Genomic DNA, 16,099 nt, shown 5'->3' with positions numbered 1-16,099 from the left:
TCAAGGGCGTGCAACTAGCTTGACGTTACTAACTCCATTCCTCAGTCGTTTCAACCCGTCGATGATCCCGAACAGTCCATTGGGCAGCACTTCCACTCGGTTTGGCTGGAGAAGATTAGCATCGCCGTCTGGCTGTTTGCATTTGACTTACCAAGATCTCGCCGTCCCTGAGGAGTTTGGTCAGGGTGCTATAGAGGTCGACCCCTAGAGCCCGATTTGCCTCCGGTTCATGTGTGCTTCCGAACGCTACCACCACTCGTTTCCCAGAAGTCTTCTTCTTCCCATCAATCACATCTGCTTGCACCAACACTAGGCAGCCACCCCCAGCCAGCATGTCGTATGCCAAGTTCTGCGTCCCTGGAATTGACACTGCGTCATATATGGTTGCAATCGGATTCGAGGTTATCCTGGCGATTTGCGCGCGCGTAGCACTTGCAGAGAGGCTCCGGTCAACGATATTTGTGGCCCCCAGGTCGAGGAGGTAGTCAGCATTGTGCGGAGAGGCAGTGGCAATGATAGGATAAAAGCCTGCCAGGTACGCCAGTTGTATCACTGTGATTCGAATTCATTATGTGCTGATACTCTCGCATGTGAAAGCACTCGCCATACTGGCCGACCGAGGTCGCCCCACCAAATACGAGGAATGGTTTTCCCTTGTATCGTCCACGACCTCCATCTTCCCATGGGGGATATAATCCGGCGCTGGCGCTCCTAAACTTCGGGTTGAATAGTCCTGTGGCCGCTGTGGCAAGTGCAAGAGGTATTGTCGCTGCTTCCTCCATGGAGATATTATCTGGGATCTTCGCCATCCTGAATGCTCTGTAGCAGATGAGTAATAATTGCGACTTACGATGGCCGACGTGTCAGCGAAGCCGAGTGCGTAATGCTGGAAACCACCGTGCTCATTCACATTGATAATACCCTGCGTTATACTTGAACGGTGATTAGTAGGTCGTTGCCCGACATCCTCTGTTGCATCTCACACTCTGTCTCCCTTTCTGAAATCTGACACATGATCTCCAAGTTCCTCAATAGTACCAGCAATGTCGTTCCCCAGGATTGCTGGATACTTGTCGACAAGAATGCCATACACTTGGATTTTCCAATCAACCGGATTCAGTGCCGCCGCATGGATTTTGATCAGAATCTGTCCGGGTCCAGGTCTAGGTATGTTTATTGTACCGAGTGCGAAGGAGCCTTGTTTGCAAGGCAAGAGGAGAGCAGTTTGCATGTTAGTTAGTGGGCGTGGACGGGTCAAGATGCTGCACTTGATATCATACGATGAGAAGCATGACCGTCCAACATGTCATCAGCCTATGGGTCACCTGCCAACGGATATCGTACAGGTAGTGCCATTCCTCCCGTCATGTTAAGGTGATTTCTTGTAAAGTTTGTTCGGCTCATCGTGAGATAAGAAGCCTTTCAGGTTTTTCTTCGTAAATGGACTGATTTGGGTATCAACGCGGGGCACTGGCCCACGTTTTCTCATGAGGCAGTCTGATCTGAATGACTTCAATTCGCAAGCTTCACGCAGACTTGAAAAGTAATCAATTGATTGCACAAGAATAGACTAATACGCGGACTCAGTGTCTAAAATATGGGTCGCATCCACTGTCAGTCTGTGTCCTGTGGGCGCGCGATCAATTTCAAGTTGCTTACGCCCTTGCTCAGTTTCTCGAGGCCGCCAATTATGCCCTCTAGTCCGTTTGGTAACACTTCTATGCGGTTTGGCTACAAAAAGTCAGGGGTATCAGACTCATGCAGCCCCACGACAAAATTGAATGAATACCGACTTTGATCGTGCCCTCCTCAAGAAAAGTGGTTAGTTTGGACATCAAACCGACGCCCAGGACGTGATTCCTGGGCACATTTATATCCCCGAATACGTGCACGATGGTCTTGTCACCAGTCTGTTTTGCCTCGTCTATTGCCGGACGGCCGTCAACCACAAGGCACCCTCCGAGCGCGAGGACATCGTATGCGTTGTTCTGCGTCTCCGACTCTGAGATCGCGTCGTAGATGATCTCAACGGGCTCCGAGGTGGCCTTGGCAACCTCTGCGTGAATAGCTTCCGGAGAATGTTTACGATCGATGACGTACGTCGCGCCGATGCCGAGGAGCCATTCTGTATTGTGAGTAGATGCAGTGGTGATGATAGGACCGAATCCTGACAACTTGGCCAGCTGGATAGCTGTCGGAAGGAGATCAATCAGCGTAACAAAAATTATGATTGAATGTCACATACCAAATTGGCCAACTGAACTGGCTCCTCCGAATACCATGAATGGCTTTCCGCGGTAAAGACCGCGCCCACCCTCTTCCCATGGTGGGAACAATCCAGCACCTCCAATCCTACTGTAGAGTCCCACCGCTGCAGTCGCCAGACCAAGGGGAATCGATGCTGCGGCTTCGAAGGAGAGCGAATTGGGGATCTATGAAAGAAGTGCTCAGCCCTACTTCACCAAACGAGCTCCGTGCATGAACGAACCTTTGCTGTAAGTTTGGCAGTGGCGAGTGCATATTGTTGGAATGCTGAGCTCGATTCTGAACCAAGAAAGATTGCTTCAGCGATGCTAGGTTCTGATTGGTCAGCTGATTGGATACAGTGTTTACACTCGATCACTCACATTCGGTCACCTAGCTTTAAGTTTGTCACACCCTCTCCAAGCTCCTCAACAGTGCCTGCTAAGTCCACACCGAGTATCACCGGGTACTGTATGGGGAAAGGGTCAAAGGCTTGTATCTTCCAGTCTGCAGGATTGAGAGCGACGGCATGGATCTTGATCAGAACTTTTCCTTGTCCTGGCGTCGGAATTGGCGCCGTCGAGACTTTGAATGGTGCCTTGGCAGCGGGAAGAGAGAGGACTTTCTGCTGGGATGTCATAATAGAGGATTTTGGATGGCAGCGCTCTCTTGTGGTAGCTTATATATCTATGGCCTCTGCTAGATTACAATGGGTGGGGATGACATACGAGATGACCAAGCAGGTACTGCTGGATGGATCAGATGAGGGTGGGCGACAAAAATCTGTCAAACATTGAGTCAGCCATGTCAACTGCGTTAGGTACACACTCCTGAGGTGGCTTCGAAATCGATTTCAGCACGCTCCCCACACCAGGTCCGTAGGCGACGGAAACATACCCAGTCATCTAACCCACTCGCGGTCCGCACGCAGTGGAGAGATTGGCCGTGCCGCCGTTGCCGTCGTACGCGTCACTAGAGGAGAGACCTGCGATTAAGTCATGTTGATCCATGAAATCCTATGCCATTCATTCGTAGAATAAGACTGGAATCGAATGACCATTTCCAGTCGTTCACCAATTAGTATAATGGCATTATGATAAACAAGCAGAGATCGCATACCAGCAGCGGCGGCAGTATCCCACCACCTGGATTATGTGCAACGCATACGCCGTGTGTGTATTCAAGGTGTTAGAAAAGCATTTACGCGTTGAACAAATGCACTCGCTCGCGTGAATAGACCCAGTTTGACATCCCGGCTGGAGCCTAGATGGGCGCGCGTGATGATCGGATCGGGAATCTCCCAGCGGACAAAACTTAAAGTCCACAAGACGACGCATTCGGTCGCTCAGTACTCAAGATGACTGCACCTGGAGTTGTACTGTGATAGGCTTAAAAAACTACGTGAACGCGACGGGCAACCAATGTTGGAATTTCGTGCCATCTACGCCGTCTCCTGCGGATGGGCAATTAACTTTAGACTACTAATGCCTCTCTTCAGCCTCTCTAAACCAAAAACAACGCCTTCTAGCCCGTTCGGAAGCACTTCTACACGATTAGGCTAGAACGATCACATCATTGAGCTCTGATAAACTCCAAGCTATACCGACACTCACACGGATGGCCCCTTCTTCCAACAAAGCGGGTAGTTTTGAGAAGAGAGATATACCCATGTTACGATTGGCAGTCCTATGCGCATTTCCTAACACATATGCAGCCCGTCTGTCTGGCCTATTTTTCTTCTCGTCACGGAAATGAAGCACTGCGCAACCGCCGGGGGAAAGCAAATCGTAAGCAAGGTCTGCCGCCTTGGGATCGCCTGCAGCGTCGTATGAGACCTCAATAGGTTCGGATGTGATATTGGCAATTTCAATGCATATCATGTCGGAGGTCATGTCACGGTCAATTACATGTGTCGCTCCAAGTCGGATGAGATATTCCGTGTTGTGCTTGGAAGCCGTGGCAATGATAGGGCTGAAGCCAGACAGCTTAGCCAGTTGAATTACTGCTCACCTATCAGTATACAATGGATCTACTCACTAGCAAGCAATAAGAACATACCAAACTGTCCGACTGTACTCGATCCTCCAACGACGACCAAAGGTTTTCCATGATACAGCCCGCGCCCGCCGTTTTCCCAGGGGGGGAATAGCCCAATGCCATGGACTTTGTTGAACAGCCCCATGGCTGCAGTGGCAAGACAGAGAGGTACCGCCGCCGCATCATCAAATGACATAAAATCAGGTATCTGCTAAACGGCAATCCAGCGGTGAGATCCGAGTGGCAGAAAAATGGACAAGCCTTGCTAGTTATTTCTGCGACTGCGAGAGCATAATGCTGGAAAGTTCCGTTGTTGCGCACACCAATGGGGCTTTCTGTCATACTAAATCAAATATTCAGCCATCACCTTACATTGCAGAATAAGAGCTCCGGAGATGTACACTCTGTCACCCTTCTTGAATGTGGACACTCCCTCTCCTAGTTCTACGACAGTGCCTGCCATATCCATACCGAGAACGACGGGATATTCCTTTACGTACACGTCATATTCTTTGATTCCCCAATCGACAGGGTTGAGACTAGCAGAATAAACCTTGATGAGAAGTTCTCCCGGGCCTGGATTGGGTACAGTGTTAGTTCCTATAACGAGAGGTCCCTTCGGAGAGGAAAGGAGGAGTGCTTTGTGCTGCGACATTATGGGAAATGACTACTGTCGGCTCTTCAGCCTTATATCTGCGCGATTGGAGCACGAACAAGATGCACAGTGACAAATACGACAGTCTTGGACTAGTCAGACGACGTCCTCTCGCAGCAGCCGTGTGAGGTTCTGCATGAACAGTCAGCAGGAATGAGTACGGCTTTCCTCGCATCCACATCAAATCCGCAGATGAAGACGTTGACGGCTCCCTATGTTTGGATGGTAAGGCGCTAGGCGCCGACTCACGGCCCTACTACAAGTCATCTTGGAATACTCATCCAATTCGGCAGTTGGGCTACGATGGACAATGAGAATCAGGATGAGTCATAAATACTCCAACTTAAAATAAACGCATACTTTTATCGCATTGGGGATTTAAAAGAATCTGAAGAAAAAAAATCACACAGTGAGTTAAGTCAGCAGAAATTACAGAATATTAGTACATCTTCCTAAGTCCTCGGATCTCAGACTTGGTAACAAAAGACAAAAGACAGCTTCCCTGTGAAAGTTTCGTCTTATTCGGGATAATCTGCTCCCTTTCCACTACCCCATCGACCGTGTGTATTGCCATTCCGTTCTCAGTTCTGGGAATCCAAGACGACAACCCATCCTAAACTAGGTCTAAAATACACTATCAATATAAGTACATGTGCATGTAGCATATCTGTATTCCGAGAATCCATCAAGATTTTATACAACTCACAGTGATGAAACACGAGACGTACATCTTGAACAGTTACTATCCAATCTCATACACCAAGCACCTTCTTGCTCCACTGCCATACCGCAAAACTCACAGCTGTCATCGGTACAATCTTCAAATACCCGATGCTCAGACCTACGTAAAATCCGCGCCAGCCGCGAACATCCCATATGTCGCGAACAGTCTCTCCGCAGCGCAACCAGCGATCAGGACGCGTGACTCCGCCGACTTGCATGCGACGTCGGACGACCTCGAACGGGTACGAAACAGTCTGGGCAACAAGGCCCGAGACGGCACCGATGCTGAGGTCTGCGACTGGGGTCGACTTGAAGCGAGTTTGTGTAGTTCGAAGAGAGGAAGACATAGATGGGAGTATAAAGTGTGAACGAAGAGAACCCCACGTGAGGAAGGCAGTACCAGCATATGGTATCATGCCGATGATAGTGACAGTGAACCCACGATAAAATTTGAGGATAGGAAAACTGGAAAACAAGCTCCCGGAGATTGGTGTAGTACTCGAGGAGAGCCCATGAATGCGTGGTCCTTCTTGATATATCTCAGTCATTACATGGAAAAATGAGGGTCGGTGTAGATATGTTGATAGCGCGGCTCCCTGTGGCGTACATGAACGTGTCCTGAACGCCATACGCACACGCGTCAATTCAAGGGGATACGTAAAGAATACAGATATTATTCCTATAGGTTCAATGGTGTGAAAACTCTAGAAAAGAACCAAATGTACGTGAGACATACCTGAAATAGCTCCAGCTGAGAATCGGCGTAGATTCGTTTGGGACTCCTGTGTTGGCATGAGAAGCTAACACAATATAAGATAGTCAGCATATTGGACGTAAAAGATTCACTCACGCTTTCTATCTGATCGTACGCCATGTATTTAATGGCCGCGTACGGAAATATGCGGAGTAGGGTCGCGGAGTGGCCCTGCAGTAATCCATACACGCCATTCTCTGAATAAATGTATCCTGCAGCGCGAATCGCGCCGCTCCAAGATCCTGGTCGTGTGATATCAAACGGCGAAAAGTAACATAGTCAAATCTACAACCTACCCGCATACTTCCGGAAGTCGGGATTAGATGCCTGTATAAGGATCTTGACTCTGTCAAGAGGTGCGATGACTGTCTTCGCCTGTAGAATCCTTTCAGAAGTTGGTCGAGCACATAGTATCTGGTAGGACATACGACACAGCCAGCAGCGCCACCCGCGATGCCCGAGCGAACGATGTAGTGCAGGCTCTGTTTATTGGGTGAAGCATCTGAACGCATCCGACCCTACACTGTTCTCGTTCATGCGAACTTGAGGAGGGTTTGTCTTAGCGAGACACCTTGAGTATAGCGGTGGCAGCAAGAGACCAGAGGCGTGTGGAGGTCAGACGGGTCGTAGTTAGAACGGACTTAAGTAAGGTGCTGTAAGGTAGAAAGTAACTTATGATAGGCGCAACCCCGAGCATCGGCGACGCGTCGGGGAGCAGGACCGATAGCACGTGCTGCGACCAGTCGACCACGTGGATGTCGTGTCTGGCTGAGACTCTCTTGGTTTAGCTCACTTGTCCCTAACGCAAGTTCCAGTTTCGAGTTCCAGGCCGCTAATTTGAGCAAAGATCCCTGAGAACTAATATTGATATGTCTGCAAAAACAAAGGGAAATGAGGCTAAAGTGTCTGTGTTGAAGGGCCAGGAAGGTAAGTACATTGCCCTCAACTTGTTTACGATTTATTTCGCTGATGACTTGAGCAGCGGAGGATAAGATCCTTGAATACATAAAGCGGGCAAGTTTTTCATGGATCGTTTTTGTGCATCTGCTAATACCACCCAGATGAATCGCCCGTTTGGTGCCGTCGATGTCGCGGCAAATCTCAAGGGCGCCGTACCAAAGACCGCGACGCAGAAAATCCTAGTAGCACTTGCTGAAAAGGGCGAACTCGTGCAGAAGGCCTATGGTTTGTGACATTCTCCTGTACATTCTGCGAATTCAGCGCATATATGCGCCATTTCCCTACGTGGACAGGCAAGACCACCTTCTTCGTAGCGAACCAGGCCAATCTGGAGGACATGCCTGCGGAAAAGCTGGCAGCACTGGAAAGTGAGTACAAGGCCGTCGAAGAAGAGAACAAAAGTCTCGCAGCTGAAGTCAGAACGGTGGCATCGGGTGAATGCATCGACGTGTTATGTACTAGCGGATATTTATCGGTTGAACAGAGTTGGCCAAGATTAAGGGTACACCCACGGATGCGGAGCTCGCAGTATCAGTGGATGAAGCTGAGGTTGCGGTGAGCTTACACTTTGAGCCAATTGTTTAAAAGATTATTGCTATGACGACATACTGACTGTGAGCCTCGAACTGACAACCGCCTACCGAACGTCAGACTAAAAAAGCTCGAGAGCGACTACAGCCCCTCCGATCTGGGACAACGCTCGTGTCTGCCAGCGAGCTTGCTCAATTGGATGCGGATTGGGCAAAATGGCGAGCAGAATGGGTTCGCAGGAGGAAGATTTTTACGACGTATGTCACCCCAGGATGTCGCAGCCGGGGATGATGCCGGTCGGAGACAACGCTGACGGAACCTATTGGAGTAGTTTCTGGCAGCTCGCTACAGACGCACTTCCGCCACAGGAAGCCGAAGATCTTGGAGAAGACCTCGGGATAGAGGCGGACACGCCAGAACATGCAGGAGTCGAGCGGGGGCCGTTTTGTTCTGCCGCAAGTGGGCAGGGAGGACGGAGAAGATAGAGACGAAGCGAACGTTGTAACCTCATGTGGACACCATTACTGTCGAATCTCGGATGAGTGCGTTGCATTGCTGTATAGTATGTTGATTCCAAGTCCGGTCTGTTGCAGATGTGCGTCTCTTGCTGCCGAATGCGTGCCTGATTCAGACAAGCCATCTCGCCAGGCCCGGTCCCAACGCCCGACGACCTGCGTCACCACGCGCGCGTGTGTGTGCCAAGCCCGAACCTGGCCAATGAACGCGCAGGCGGTGGCGGGCAAACTAAGTCTGGCTGCCTGCAGATCGGTCATGTGCGCGTGCTATATAGCCCTCGCGCCCCGTATGCCATCGTCCCCCAGCCCGCGCCCTGCTCGTCCCCGCCCGACCATGTCCCCAGTCGCTCTTTCAGCTCTGCTGGCCGCCGCCGCCGCCTCTGGCATTCTTGCCCAGACCACTTACCCTTCCGTAGCCCCGCTCGTAGACCACACTTACTCGGCCTATTCTGATCTCGTACGTTTTTCCTGTTCGCGTTCTTCACTTTGGCCTCATCGTCTCAATCCCCGGCAGCCGTACAAAGTTATTCCCACCGCTGGTGACATCCGTGGTCCTCAGACCGGTTATAGCATCTGCAACTCCACGACCGCGAACCAGGAATCGGAGTGCCAGGTTTCCATCGTAAACACCATTGACGGTACGTGCCTGCCTCCCACCTACTTATGGTTCCGTCCCTAAATCACAGTCAGATTTCTGCCTTTGGTCTTCTCCCACTCCGAATAACACCATCGGTGATTCCGAGGCCTATGAGGTCGCTTGGTGCACCAAGGACGGCCATGGAACTCGCGTCATCCCTCCCGGCACTTTGCAGGGTGTTCAATATCTCTACACGTCTCAGTATATCATGATTGTTGGCTTCCTTGATCAGACAAAACTTAACCTTCTCTCTAATGACTCGGGAGGAGAGCTCGACCCCCACGGCGCGGATCTGGTGAGTGCAACTTCATTGCCGAATCTCCAGACTGATCAGGCTGTTGCGTCGTAGTATGGGAACCCTATAGGTGGTCTGGTCTGGTCTAACCAGTACCCCACTGGTAACACAAATAACGCTTCACTCACTCAAATAACTGAGTGGACCGAGTGCGTACCTTGTAATGTTTGCCTCGGATTATGATATCTGACGTCCGTCTAGGTTCATTGGAAGTGGCACGTTCTGCATCAAGATTTGCAACCCTTCGGTGACCAGCCCCGACAATGTTGGACTGTGCCAGAACGTTTATGATGAAATCGGTATCAACTACAATTGCCCCAGCCAGCCTACAAACGGCACTTTCGAGGTCTGTGACGCCGATCCGATGTCACCCGTTGGCCAGTATGTTAGCAACGGGGTGACCACAACCTGGACTCAACCGTGGTCCGGTGTCATCGATCCACCCTACACTCCGACGGTCCCTGCATCCTCCAACTGCCGCACCTATGCGTCTAGCGCCCTTTATACCGATAATGCCCAGGCAGCTCCTACTACGACATCGTCTGGCACATCATCCACCCCTGCCCCAACCTCTGGTGGCTCGACAGGCGCAACCCGCAGCAGTGGAACAGGCTCTCCTTCTCCCACCAGTGGGTCGAGCGCAAGCGGCGCTCCCAGCGCTACCCACATTTCGCTCATTGCAATTATCGCCGGTGTCGCGTTCACCGTTCTCTGCATGGCATAAGTGCGGGATTATTTTCTGCTTTCTATGTAGATGTTTCCATCCTCAGGAAATACGTTGAGAGATGGAATTTTGTTCAGACTAGTGGGACTGTGTCGAAAGGTGTTTGATTATCATAAGAGCGAGGACTTGTTGCATTCGTGCTGTACGCTTTTGTATGCCGGATCGGCGCACATCTGTTGGCATGATTGTTGTGTTGTTGTATACACGCATTGACGATCACATACCCGCTGTTACAATTACCAGATCTTTATTTCATTTTACCCTCGTGTGATTTGGCTGCGATGCATGTGTTTGTTCAACAGACTATTAGGCAACAATGCAACTGCAATACGCTGGGCCGAAGACAAACAAACATGCAAGGACCCGGAGCGCGCGAGCTGCCAGGCTGCGCATTCGATCCCGGCGTAATCGGCCAGATATAGCAGCCCGCGCTGGATGTATGTGGTTCGCGTCTGAGGCAGTACAAGTAGTCTTCCCTCCTCTCTCATAGCCTCTCGTTCAGCTCGGACCCGACGACTACACTCCCCGCCATGGTCCCTGTGCCGAAGAGGACTCTCAAGCTCGGTCGTGCCCTCAAGACTGCTGCTCGTCTGCCCTCACGCGTCTCGGGTGGCAGGGGCAGCGGCAGGAGTACCTTCTCGCCCCTGCCCGGTGAGGTACCCGTCGTCCTGCTCCGCGTGCAAGTCCTTGGATGCAAGAACCTCTCTGCAAAAGACAGGAATGGCCTTAGTGACCCGTGCGTTGTCGAGGGGTACCGTCTAGTGACTCGTCGCCGCTCATTCATTTTATGTGCAGGTTCGTTGTCGTCTCGCTGCTCAGGGACAGACATCAAACCCCCGTCGTCAAGAAGTGCTCGAGCCCTGTGTATGCGCCGAAAGATGCGACGTTTGACTTTCCCATATACCTGTCTCTCGCTGACCGACTGGGTGTCATCGAGTTTGTCATATGGAGTAAAGATATGCTCAGGAAGGAGTACCTTGGAGAAGCGAATATACCTCTCGAGGACTGGTTTAGGGACGGAAATGGGTTTGGATTTGACCAGCCGGATAATAAGGTGCGTTTCTACCTATGTGCCACTCTACTCCCTCACACCCTCGGCTCTGCAGCCCATCGATTCGCCAGTAGTGTCAACCCGAACATCAACAAATGCGACCGGTTCGATTCAAATCAAACTGGGTTTTGTATCATCGAGCGGCCATGCCTCCATAGTGAACTATGACGACCTCTTCACGGAACTCGTCAAGCGCTCGCGCCCCAGTCTCGTCTCTGCGCCTCCGGTAAGTCATCTAATCTCGCTCGTTTTAGCGCATATAGCTGAGTTTCGTTTCGCAGACGGAAGGAATTGGCACTATCCGCTCGCATGTCACGGGTCCTGAGTATCAGGATGACGGTCTGACATCCGACGAGGGCGAGGAGAGCGAGGAAGATGAGGAGGAACCAGCAGGCCTTCCTCCAATTTATATCCCTCCACTGCAGGCCGATTTGCCTATAGCGCAGCCTCATCCTTCACCTTCAATGGAGACACCTACGACAACCACACCAATTCCGACTGTAACCCTTAAGACACCCACTGCGCCCAAACCCCCATCACCTTCGTTCAAGAATATCCCAAAGATTTTCCCGAGACGGTCACATTCTGGTTCTATTCCACATGCTGAATTGCCTTCCAGTTCTAGTTTGGCATCCTCATCCAGCTCACCGGGCCTGTCTCCTTCTACTTCTGGTACATGCACCCCTGCAAAGGCGTCTGTAGTTTCAAAGGCGCGATTTCGAAAGTCGTGGGCTGGTGGTAAATCGAAAGATTTCAATTTTTCTGCCGCAAACGATATCTTGGGCATTGTGATGCTGGAGATCCAGAGTGCCATTGACCTCCCGAGGCTGAAAAATAGTGAGTATTTACCTCCTGCGATATTTCTTTGCCGATCTCATGAAGACACTGTTAGTGACACGCACTGGGTGGGATATGGATCCGTTTGTCGTCATCTCGTTTGGAAAGAAGGTGTTCCGCACGCGTGTCATCCGGCATTCACTTAATCCAACGTGGGATGAGAAGATGCTATTTCACGTTCGTAGATACGAAACGGCGTTCAAGGTGCAGCTGACAGTCCTCGACTGGGACAAGCTCTCATCAAACGACCACGTGGGCGACACGAGTTTCGATGTTTCCGAGCTACTCGATAATGCTCCTCAAAAGGATGAGGTAACTGGCCTTTATCAGGACGACGTCGACGGGTCCCATGCTATGAAGGAATTCAAACTGCCGCTCACGACGGGAAAGGAGACACCCTGGGAGGCTAAATATAAGCCTGTGCTTAGTATTCGGTGAAATTCCAGTATTTTCTTGTTGCAACGTATTTACTGAAGAATTTTGCGTAGGGCTAAATATCAGCCATACGATGCTCTTCGACAACGATTTTGGCGGCAGTATCTTAAGCAGTATGATACAGATGATACTCGCACACTTTCACACGTTGAGTTGACCTCGATGCTAGACTCTTTAGGCTCGACGCTCTCTCGCGACACTGTCAATTCGTTCTTCACGCGTTTTGATAAACGACCTCGGGAAGACGTGCTGTCGATCGACGAGGCGATCCAGTGTCTCGAGACGGAACTGTGCAGGCCGAGGAGTGAGAAAAAACTCCTCGATTTCGAAGAGAATGGACTTGACACTAGCACACCTGTTACACCCGCCGCCGTTAATGGTAACGGCTTTGAACACCAGCTTAGCCTGAATCTAGACAAGCTGGACTTTGCCGGTCCCCCCCTTAATTTGTCGTTGTTCGGTGAGGCATCTGACTCCGACCTGCTCCGTAAAGCCGACCCTCCTTCTCCACACATGACGGAACCTATGCAACGACCACTCGCACACGACGTCCATCCATCTACTTCTTATTCGCGCCCATCTCTCACTCCATCATCTACGCGACAGCTGACTGGTTCGCTCTCGGATCCGGAAGACTCCTCTGGCTCAAGCGGCTCGCGGAGTGGCTCGAAGACCGGCGATGACCTATTCGAACGGGTAATCAACATCAAAGTCTGTCCTCTGTGCCACCGGCCACGGCTTAACTCGAAAGCGGAGGTGGACATTGTCACGCACATCTCAACATGTGCGAGCCAAGACTGGTCAGCTGTAGACCGGATCGTGGTCGGCAACTTCGTGACTGCAAGTCAAGCGCAGCGCAAGTGGTACACCAAGGTAATCACGAAAGTCTCTAGTGGGAATTACAAGCTTGGGGCGGTGAGTTGCTGCATGCTTATGGCTGGGTCCGTACTGAAAACGTGACTGCTCGTCAGAATTCAGCGAATATCATCGTTCAGAATAGGCTGACAGGCCAGCTGGAGGAAGAAAAAATGCAGGTATACGTTCGGTTGGGGATCAGATTACTCTACAAGGTAGAGTTTGTAATTTATTTCATGCGCACTTGTCTCAATTATTTCTAGGGCTGGAAGAGCAGAATGGAGGGAATGCGAGGTCAGTGTCATTATTTGTGTAAAGAAATGCGTATAATCATCTTCATTGCTCAGCGCGACGATTGCTCAAGTCCATGTCCATCAAGCAGGGTATAAAGTACGACTCGCCTCAATCAGCTCGCGAGATTCCCGCATTCGTGGCCTTCCACAACTTGAATGTGGATGAAATTTTAGAGCCGATCTCAAGTTTCAGTGAGCGCTTGACCTACATCACCCGTCCGTATCTGACTTGCGTCATTTAGAAACCTTCAACGAGTTCTTTTACAGGTATGTCTTCGTAGGCCGCCTGCAGCGATATATCTGATGTTTCTCAATAGGAAACTAAAGCCAAATGCCCGACCCACTGAGAATCCAGACGATCCATGCCGGCTGGTCAGCGGAGCCGATTGCAGACTCATGGTTTTTGAGACCGTAAATGAGGCGACACGATTGTGGATCAAAGGACGCGAGTTCACCGTGGCGCGTTTGCTCGGTGACCATTATCATGCCGAAGCCGATCGTTATGCGGGCGGAGCTTTGTGCATATTCCGACTTGCACCACAAGACTATCATCGTTTCCATTCGCCTGTGGATGGGACTATTGGTCCTATGACTTACATCTCTGGCGAATACTATACCGTGAATGTAAGCTTGGTGCACCTTCTCATATGAGGACCTGTTTATATTTTCGTTGGCAGCCACAAGCGATACGTACGGCACTGGATGTCTACGGTGAAAATGCGCGGAAGATTGTTCCGATTGACAGTCCTCAGTTTGGTCGCGTGATGACTGTATGTATCGGAGCTATGATGGTCGGTAGTATCAAGACTACAGTGAGAGAAGGAAATCAAGTCAGACGGGGTCAGGAGCTTGGATATTTCGCATTTGGTGTGTTTTTAGCCAAATTTCACCGTTATGCGCGCTGATCTCGAAAACACAGGTGGGTCAACTCTTGTCATCCTTTTCGAAAAGGGCGTAGTGGAATGGGACGAAGATCTTCTGGTCAACAGCCGAGCTTGCTTAGAGACACTGGTCCGTGTGGGAATGGGGATTGGGCATAGATGTCGTCCGTCATCAGCAGAAAGTCAGCACATAAGTCGATAGTATGTACGCCTATCAGGTATACCAAATCGAATACCTTCAATTTATGCCACAGTAGGTCTATCATAGGTTTATATATCTTATACCAATTCACCACACATCTCAGAATTACATGCATGTCCCGTATCAAAATCTTTCGCTTTCTCCCGCCCAACCCAAATGTCCCGTCGAACGCATATACTCGCGACGACCTTGCCTGTGTCATCCGTTCATGCCGTCGTCTCCGCGATCAGCTGCTTCATAGCCTGCACCCACCACTACCCTCAACCATGTCTAACTCAGGATCATTGCATCCTCCTGTGCATCGTGCACCGAGTGCCTTTAGTGTTCTGGAGGAGCCTGCGCACATGTCATGAGTCGTGTTACACTGTCTTCTCAACCCTGGCTATCAATCACCTTAGCGCCACTACTCTAGAGTCGAACGTTGTGCATGGATTTGCTCGAGGATATCATGGAGCTTCGCCCATGCGATGTCTGATCCTCTGCTCTCTAGACGATAAATCCCGGACCATTCGATGCTGTCGACGTCTTCCATTTCCTGTGCCATGAACATATATGAGAATTTGTCCGATGGATTCAGTACAGAGCAAACCGCTGTACTCTCAGATTTTGATCCTATACGCATTTCGGCCTAAGCGCCAGCCTCAGTTTTATCTCTTTCATTATCCCAGTCACTATCTGCATTGTCCCAGTCTCCGCCCCAGTCGATAGAGCGTTCGTCGCTATCATCTATGTCGTCTCCATCATCAATGTAGTCCTGATCCATGGGGTCATCTTCATCTTGCTCATCTTCATCATCAGTATCAACTTCTAAATGGTGAGAGCGAGACTTCTCGTGTGATGGCGATATTATCATGTGATATGATTCCATAACACCACCAGGGACCACTACCACCACATGCAATGACTCGACGTTGCTTTTTGTACATCCGAAAGAGAAACCGCGCATCGCAGGATGAGCTGCCTTTGGGCTGCTCGAACACGCACGGCAATTAAATCTTGATCCTCATCGGCAGGAATCAGTTTGGTAGTAGGCGAGCGAGTGCAGTGTCTTTTGATCTCGAATATGAGGGGGACACCAACGTGTTTTGTCCGGAAATGCTTAAAATCGAAAGTAAGCTGACCTTCAGCTGCCTTGCGCACCCTTGCGTACAAATAATATATAGCAAAATTGGGAACAACTGTAGGAGGCTTGGCGACTTGAATAGTTCGAGTGATGGATTCCAACGAGGTGTCTAGATCGTCTCCCGACGCAACGAAGGACCCGCGCTTTCCAAAGGAACTGTTCCCATCCGTGTCGGTTTGAGGGCTATGTCAGATTACTGGTTGGGAAATGAGACCTCATAAACACCATACCAATGGGCCTCTAGATTTCTTGGGTTGAAAGTGCAACTATACACAAATGAAGATATCAAAGTGCTCTTCAATTTTGCCCACAACCTGATTCTACAATTTGGCAGATGAAAGCAAGAT

At 50.4% G+C, this 16,099-nt stretch overlaps 7 protein-coding genes across 7 annotated transcripts; 3 read left to right on the top strand and 4 right to left on the bottom strand.

Moving 5' to 3' along the window:
- On the bottom strand, nt 1-2,884 carry FIBRA_00624 (uncharacterized protein; the record flags this gene model as incomplete). Its single annotated transcript, XM_012322515.1, has 10 exons — nt 1-105; nt 152-552; nt 632-800; nt 851-922; nt 986-1,147; nt 1,660-1,731; nt 1,794-2,191; nt 2,246-2,432; nt 2,489-2,573; nt 2,628-2,884. 10 exons carry the CDS (start codon nt 2,882-2,884, stop codon nt 1-3), a joined length of 1,908 nt encoding a protein of 635 aa, XP_012177905.1.
- An 801-nt stretch (nt 2,885-3,685) lies between these two features.
- On the bottom strand, nt 3,686-4,936 carry FIBRA_00623 (uncharacterized protein; the record flags this gene model as incomplete). The annotated part of the gene is made up of 4 exons (XM_012322514.1): nt 3,686-3,802; nt 3,858-4,246; nt 4,303-4,492; nt 4,649-4,936. 4 exons carry the CDS (start codon nt 4,934-4,936, stop codon nt 3,686-3,688), a joined length of 984 nt encoding a protein of 327 aa, XP_012177904.1.
- Nucleotides 4,937-5,688: 752 nt separating this feature from the next.
- FIBRA_00622 (uncharacterized protein) lies at nt 5,689-6,925 on the bottom strand (the record flags this gene model as incomplete). Its single annotated transcript, XM_012322513.1, has 6 exons — nt 5,689-6,255; nt 6,295-6,338; nt 6,396-6,459; nt 6,510-6,655; nt 6,710-6,788; nt 6,842-6,925. The coding sequence occupies 6 exons, from the start codon at nt 6,923-6,925 to the stop codon at nt 5,689-5,691; spliced, it is 984 nt and encodes a 327-aa protein (XP_012177903.1).
- Nucleotides 6,926-7,282: 357 nt separating this feature from the next.
- On the top strand, nt 7,283-8,389 carry FIBRA_00621 (uncharacterized protein; the record flags this gene model as incomplete). The annotated part of the gene is made up of 7 exons (XM_012322512.1): nt 7,283-7,340; nt 7,396-7,445; nt 7,475-7,598; nt 7,667-7,807; nt 7,858-7,928; nt 8,025-8,161; nt 8,236-8,389. 7 exons carry the CDS (start codon nt 7,283-7,285, stop codon nt 8,387-8,389), a joined length of 735 nt encoding a protein of 244 aa, XP_012177902.1.
- Nucleotides 8,390-8,753: 364 nt separating this feature from the next.
- On the top strand, nt 8,754-10,075 carry FIBRA_00620 (uncharacterized protein; the record flags this gene model as incomplete). The annotated part of the gene is made up of 5 exons (XM_012322511.1): nt 8,754-8,876; nt 8,934-9,057; nt 9,110-9,351; nt 9,406-9,500; nt 9,553-10,075. The coding sequence occupies 5 exons, from the start codon at nt 8,754-8,756 to the stop codon at nt 10,073-10,075; spliced, it is 1,107 nt and encodes a 368-aa protein (XP_012177901.1).
- Nucleotides 10,076-10,605: 530 nt separating this feature from the next.
- Nucleotides 10,606-14,982, top strand: FIBRA_00619 (uncharacterized protein; the record flags this gene model as incomplete). The annotated part of the gene is made up of 15 exons (XM_012322510.1): nt 10,606-10,811; nt 10,871-11,129; nt 11,182-11,352; nt 11,408-11,963; nt 12,019-12,397; nt 12,452-13,313; nt 13,370-13,468; nt 13,517-13,547; nt 13,601-13,738; nt 13,789-13,813; nt 13,864-14,170; nt 14,224-14,413; nt 14,466-14,557; nt 14,646-14,680; nt 14,733-14,982. 15 exons carry the CDS (start codon nt 10,606-10,608, stop codon nt 14,980-14,982), a joined length of 3,600 nt encoding a protein of 1,199 aa, XP_012177900.1.
- A 50-nt stretch (nt 14,983-15,032) lies between these two features.
- FIBRA_00618 (uncharacterized protein) lies at nt 15,033-15,575 on the bottom strand (the record flags this gene model as incomplete). Its single annotated transcript, XM_012322509.1, has 3 exons — nt 15,033-15,164; nt 15,219-15,241; nt 15,302-15,575. The coding sequence occupies 3 exons, from the start codon at nt 15,573-15,575 to the stop codon at nt 15,033-15,035; spliced, it is 429 nt and encodes a 142-aa protein (XP_012177899.1).
- Nucleotides 15,576-16,099: the final 524 nt, after the last annotated feature.

This window comes from Fibroporia radiculosa (genome assembly GCF_000313525.1).
Source record: "Fibroporia radiculosa TFFH 294 genomic supercontigs, scaffold278, whole genome shotgun sequence".
NCBI classification, from domain to species: domain Eukaryota; kingdom Fungi; phylum Basidiomycota; class Agaricomycetes; order Polyporales; family Fibroporiaceae; genus Fibroporia; species Fibroporia radiculosa.
Note: the sequence above shows the minus strand (reverse complement) of the source record. Positions and strands in the feature narration are given on the sequence as shown.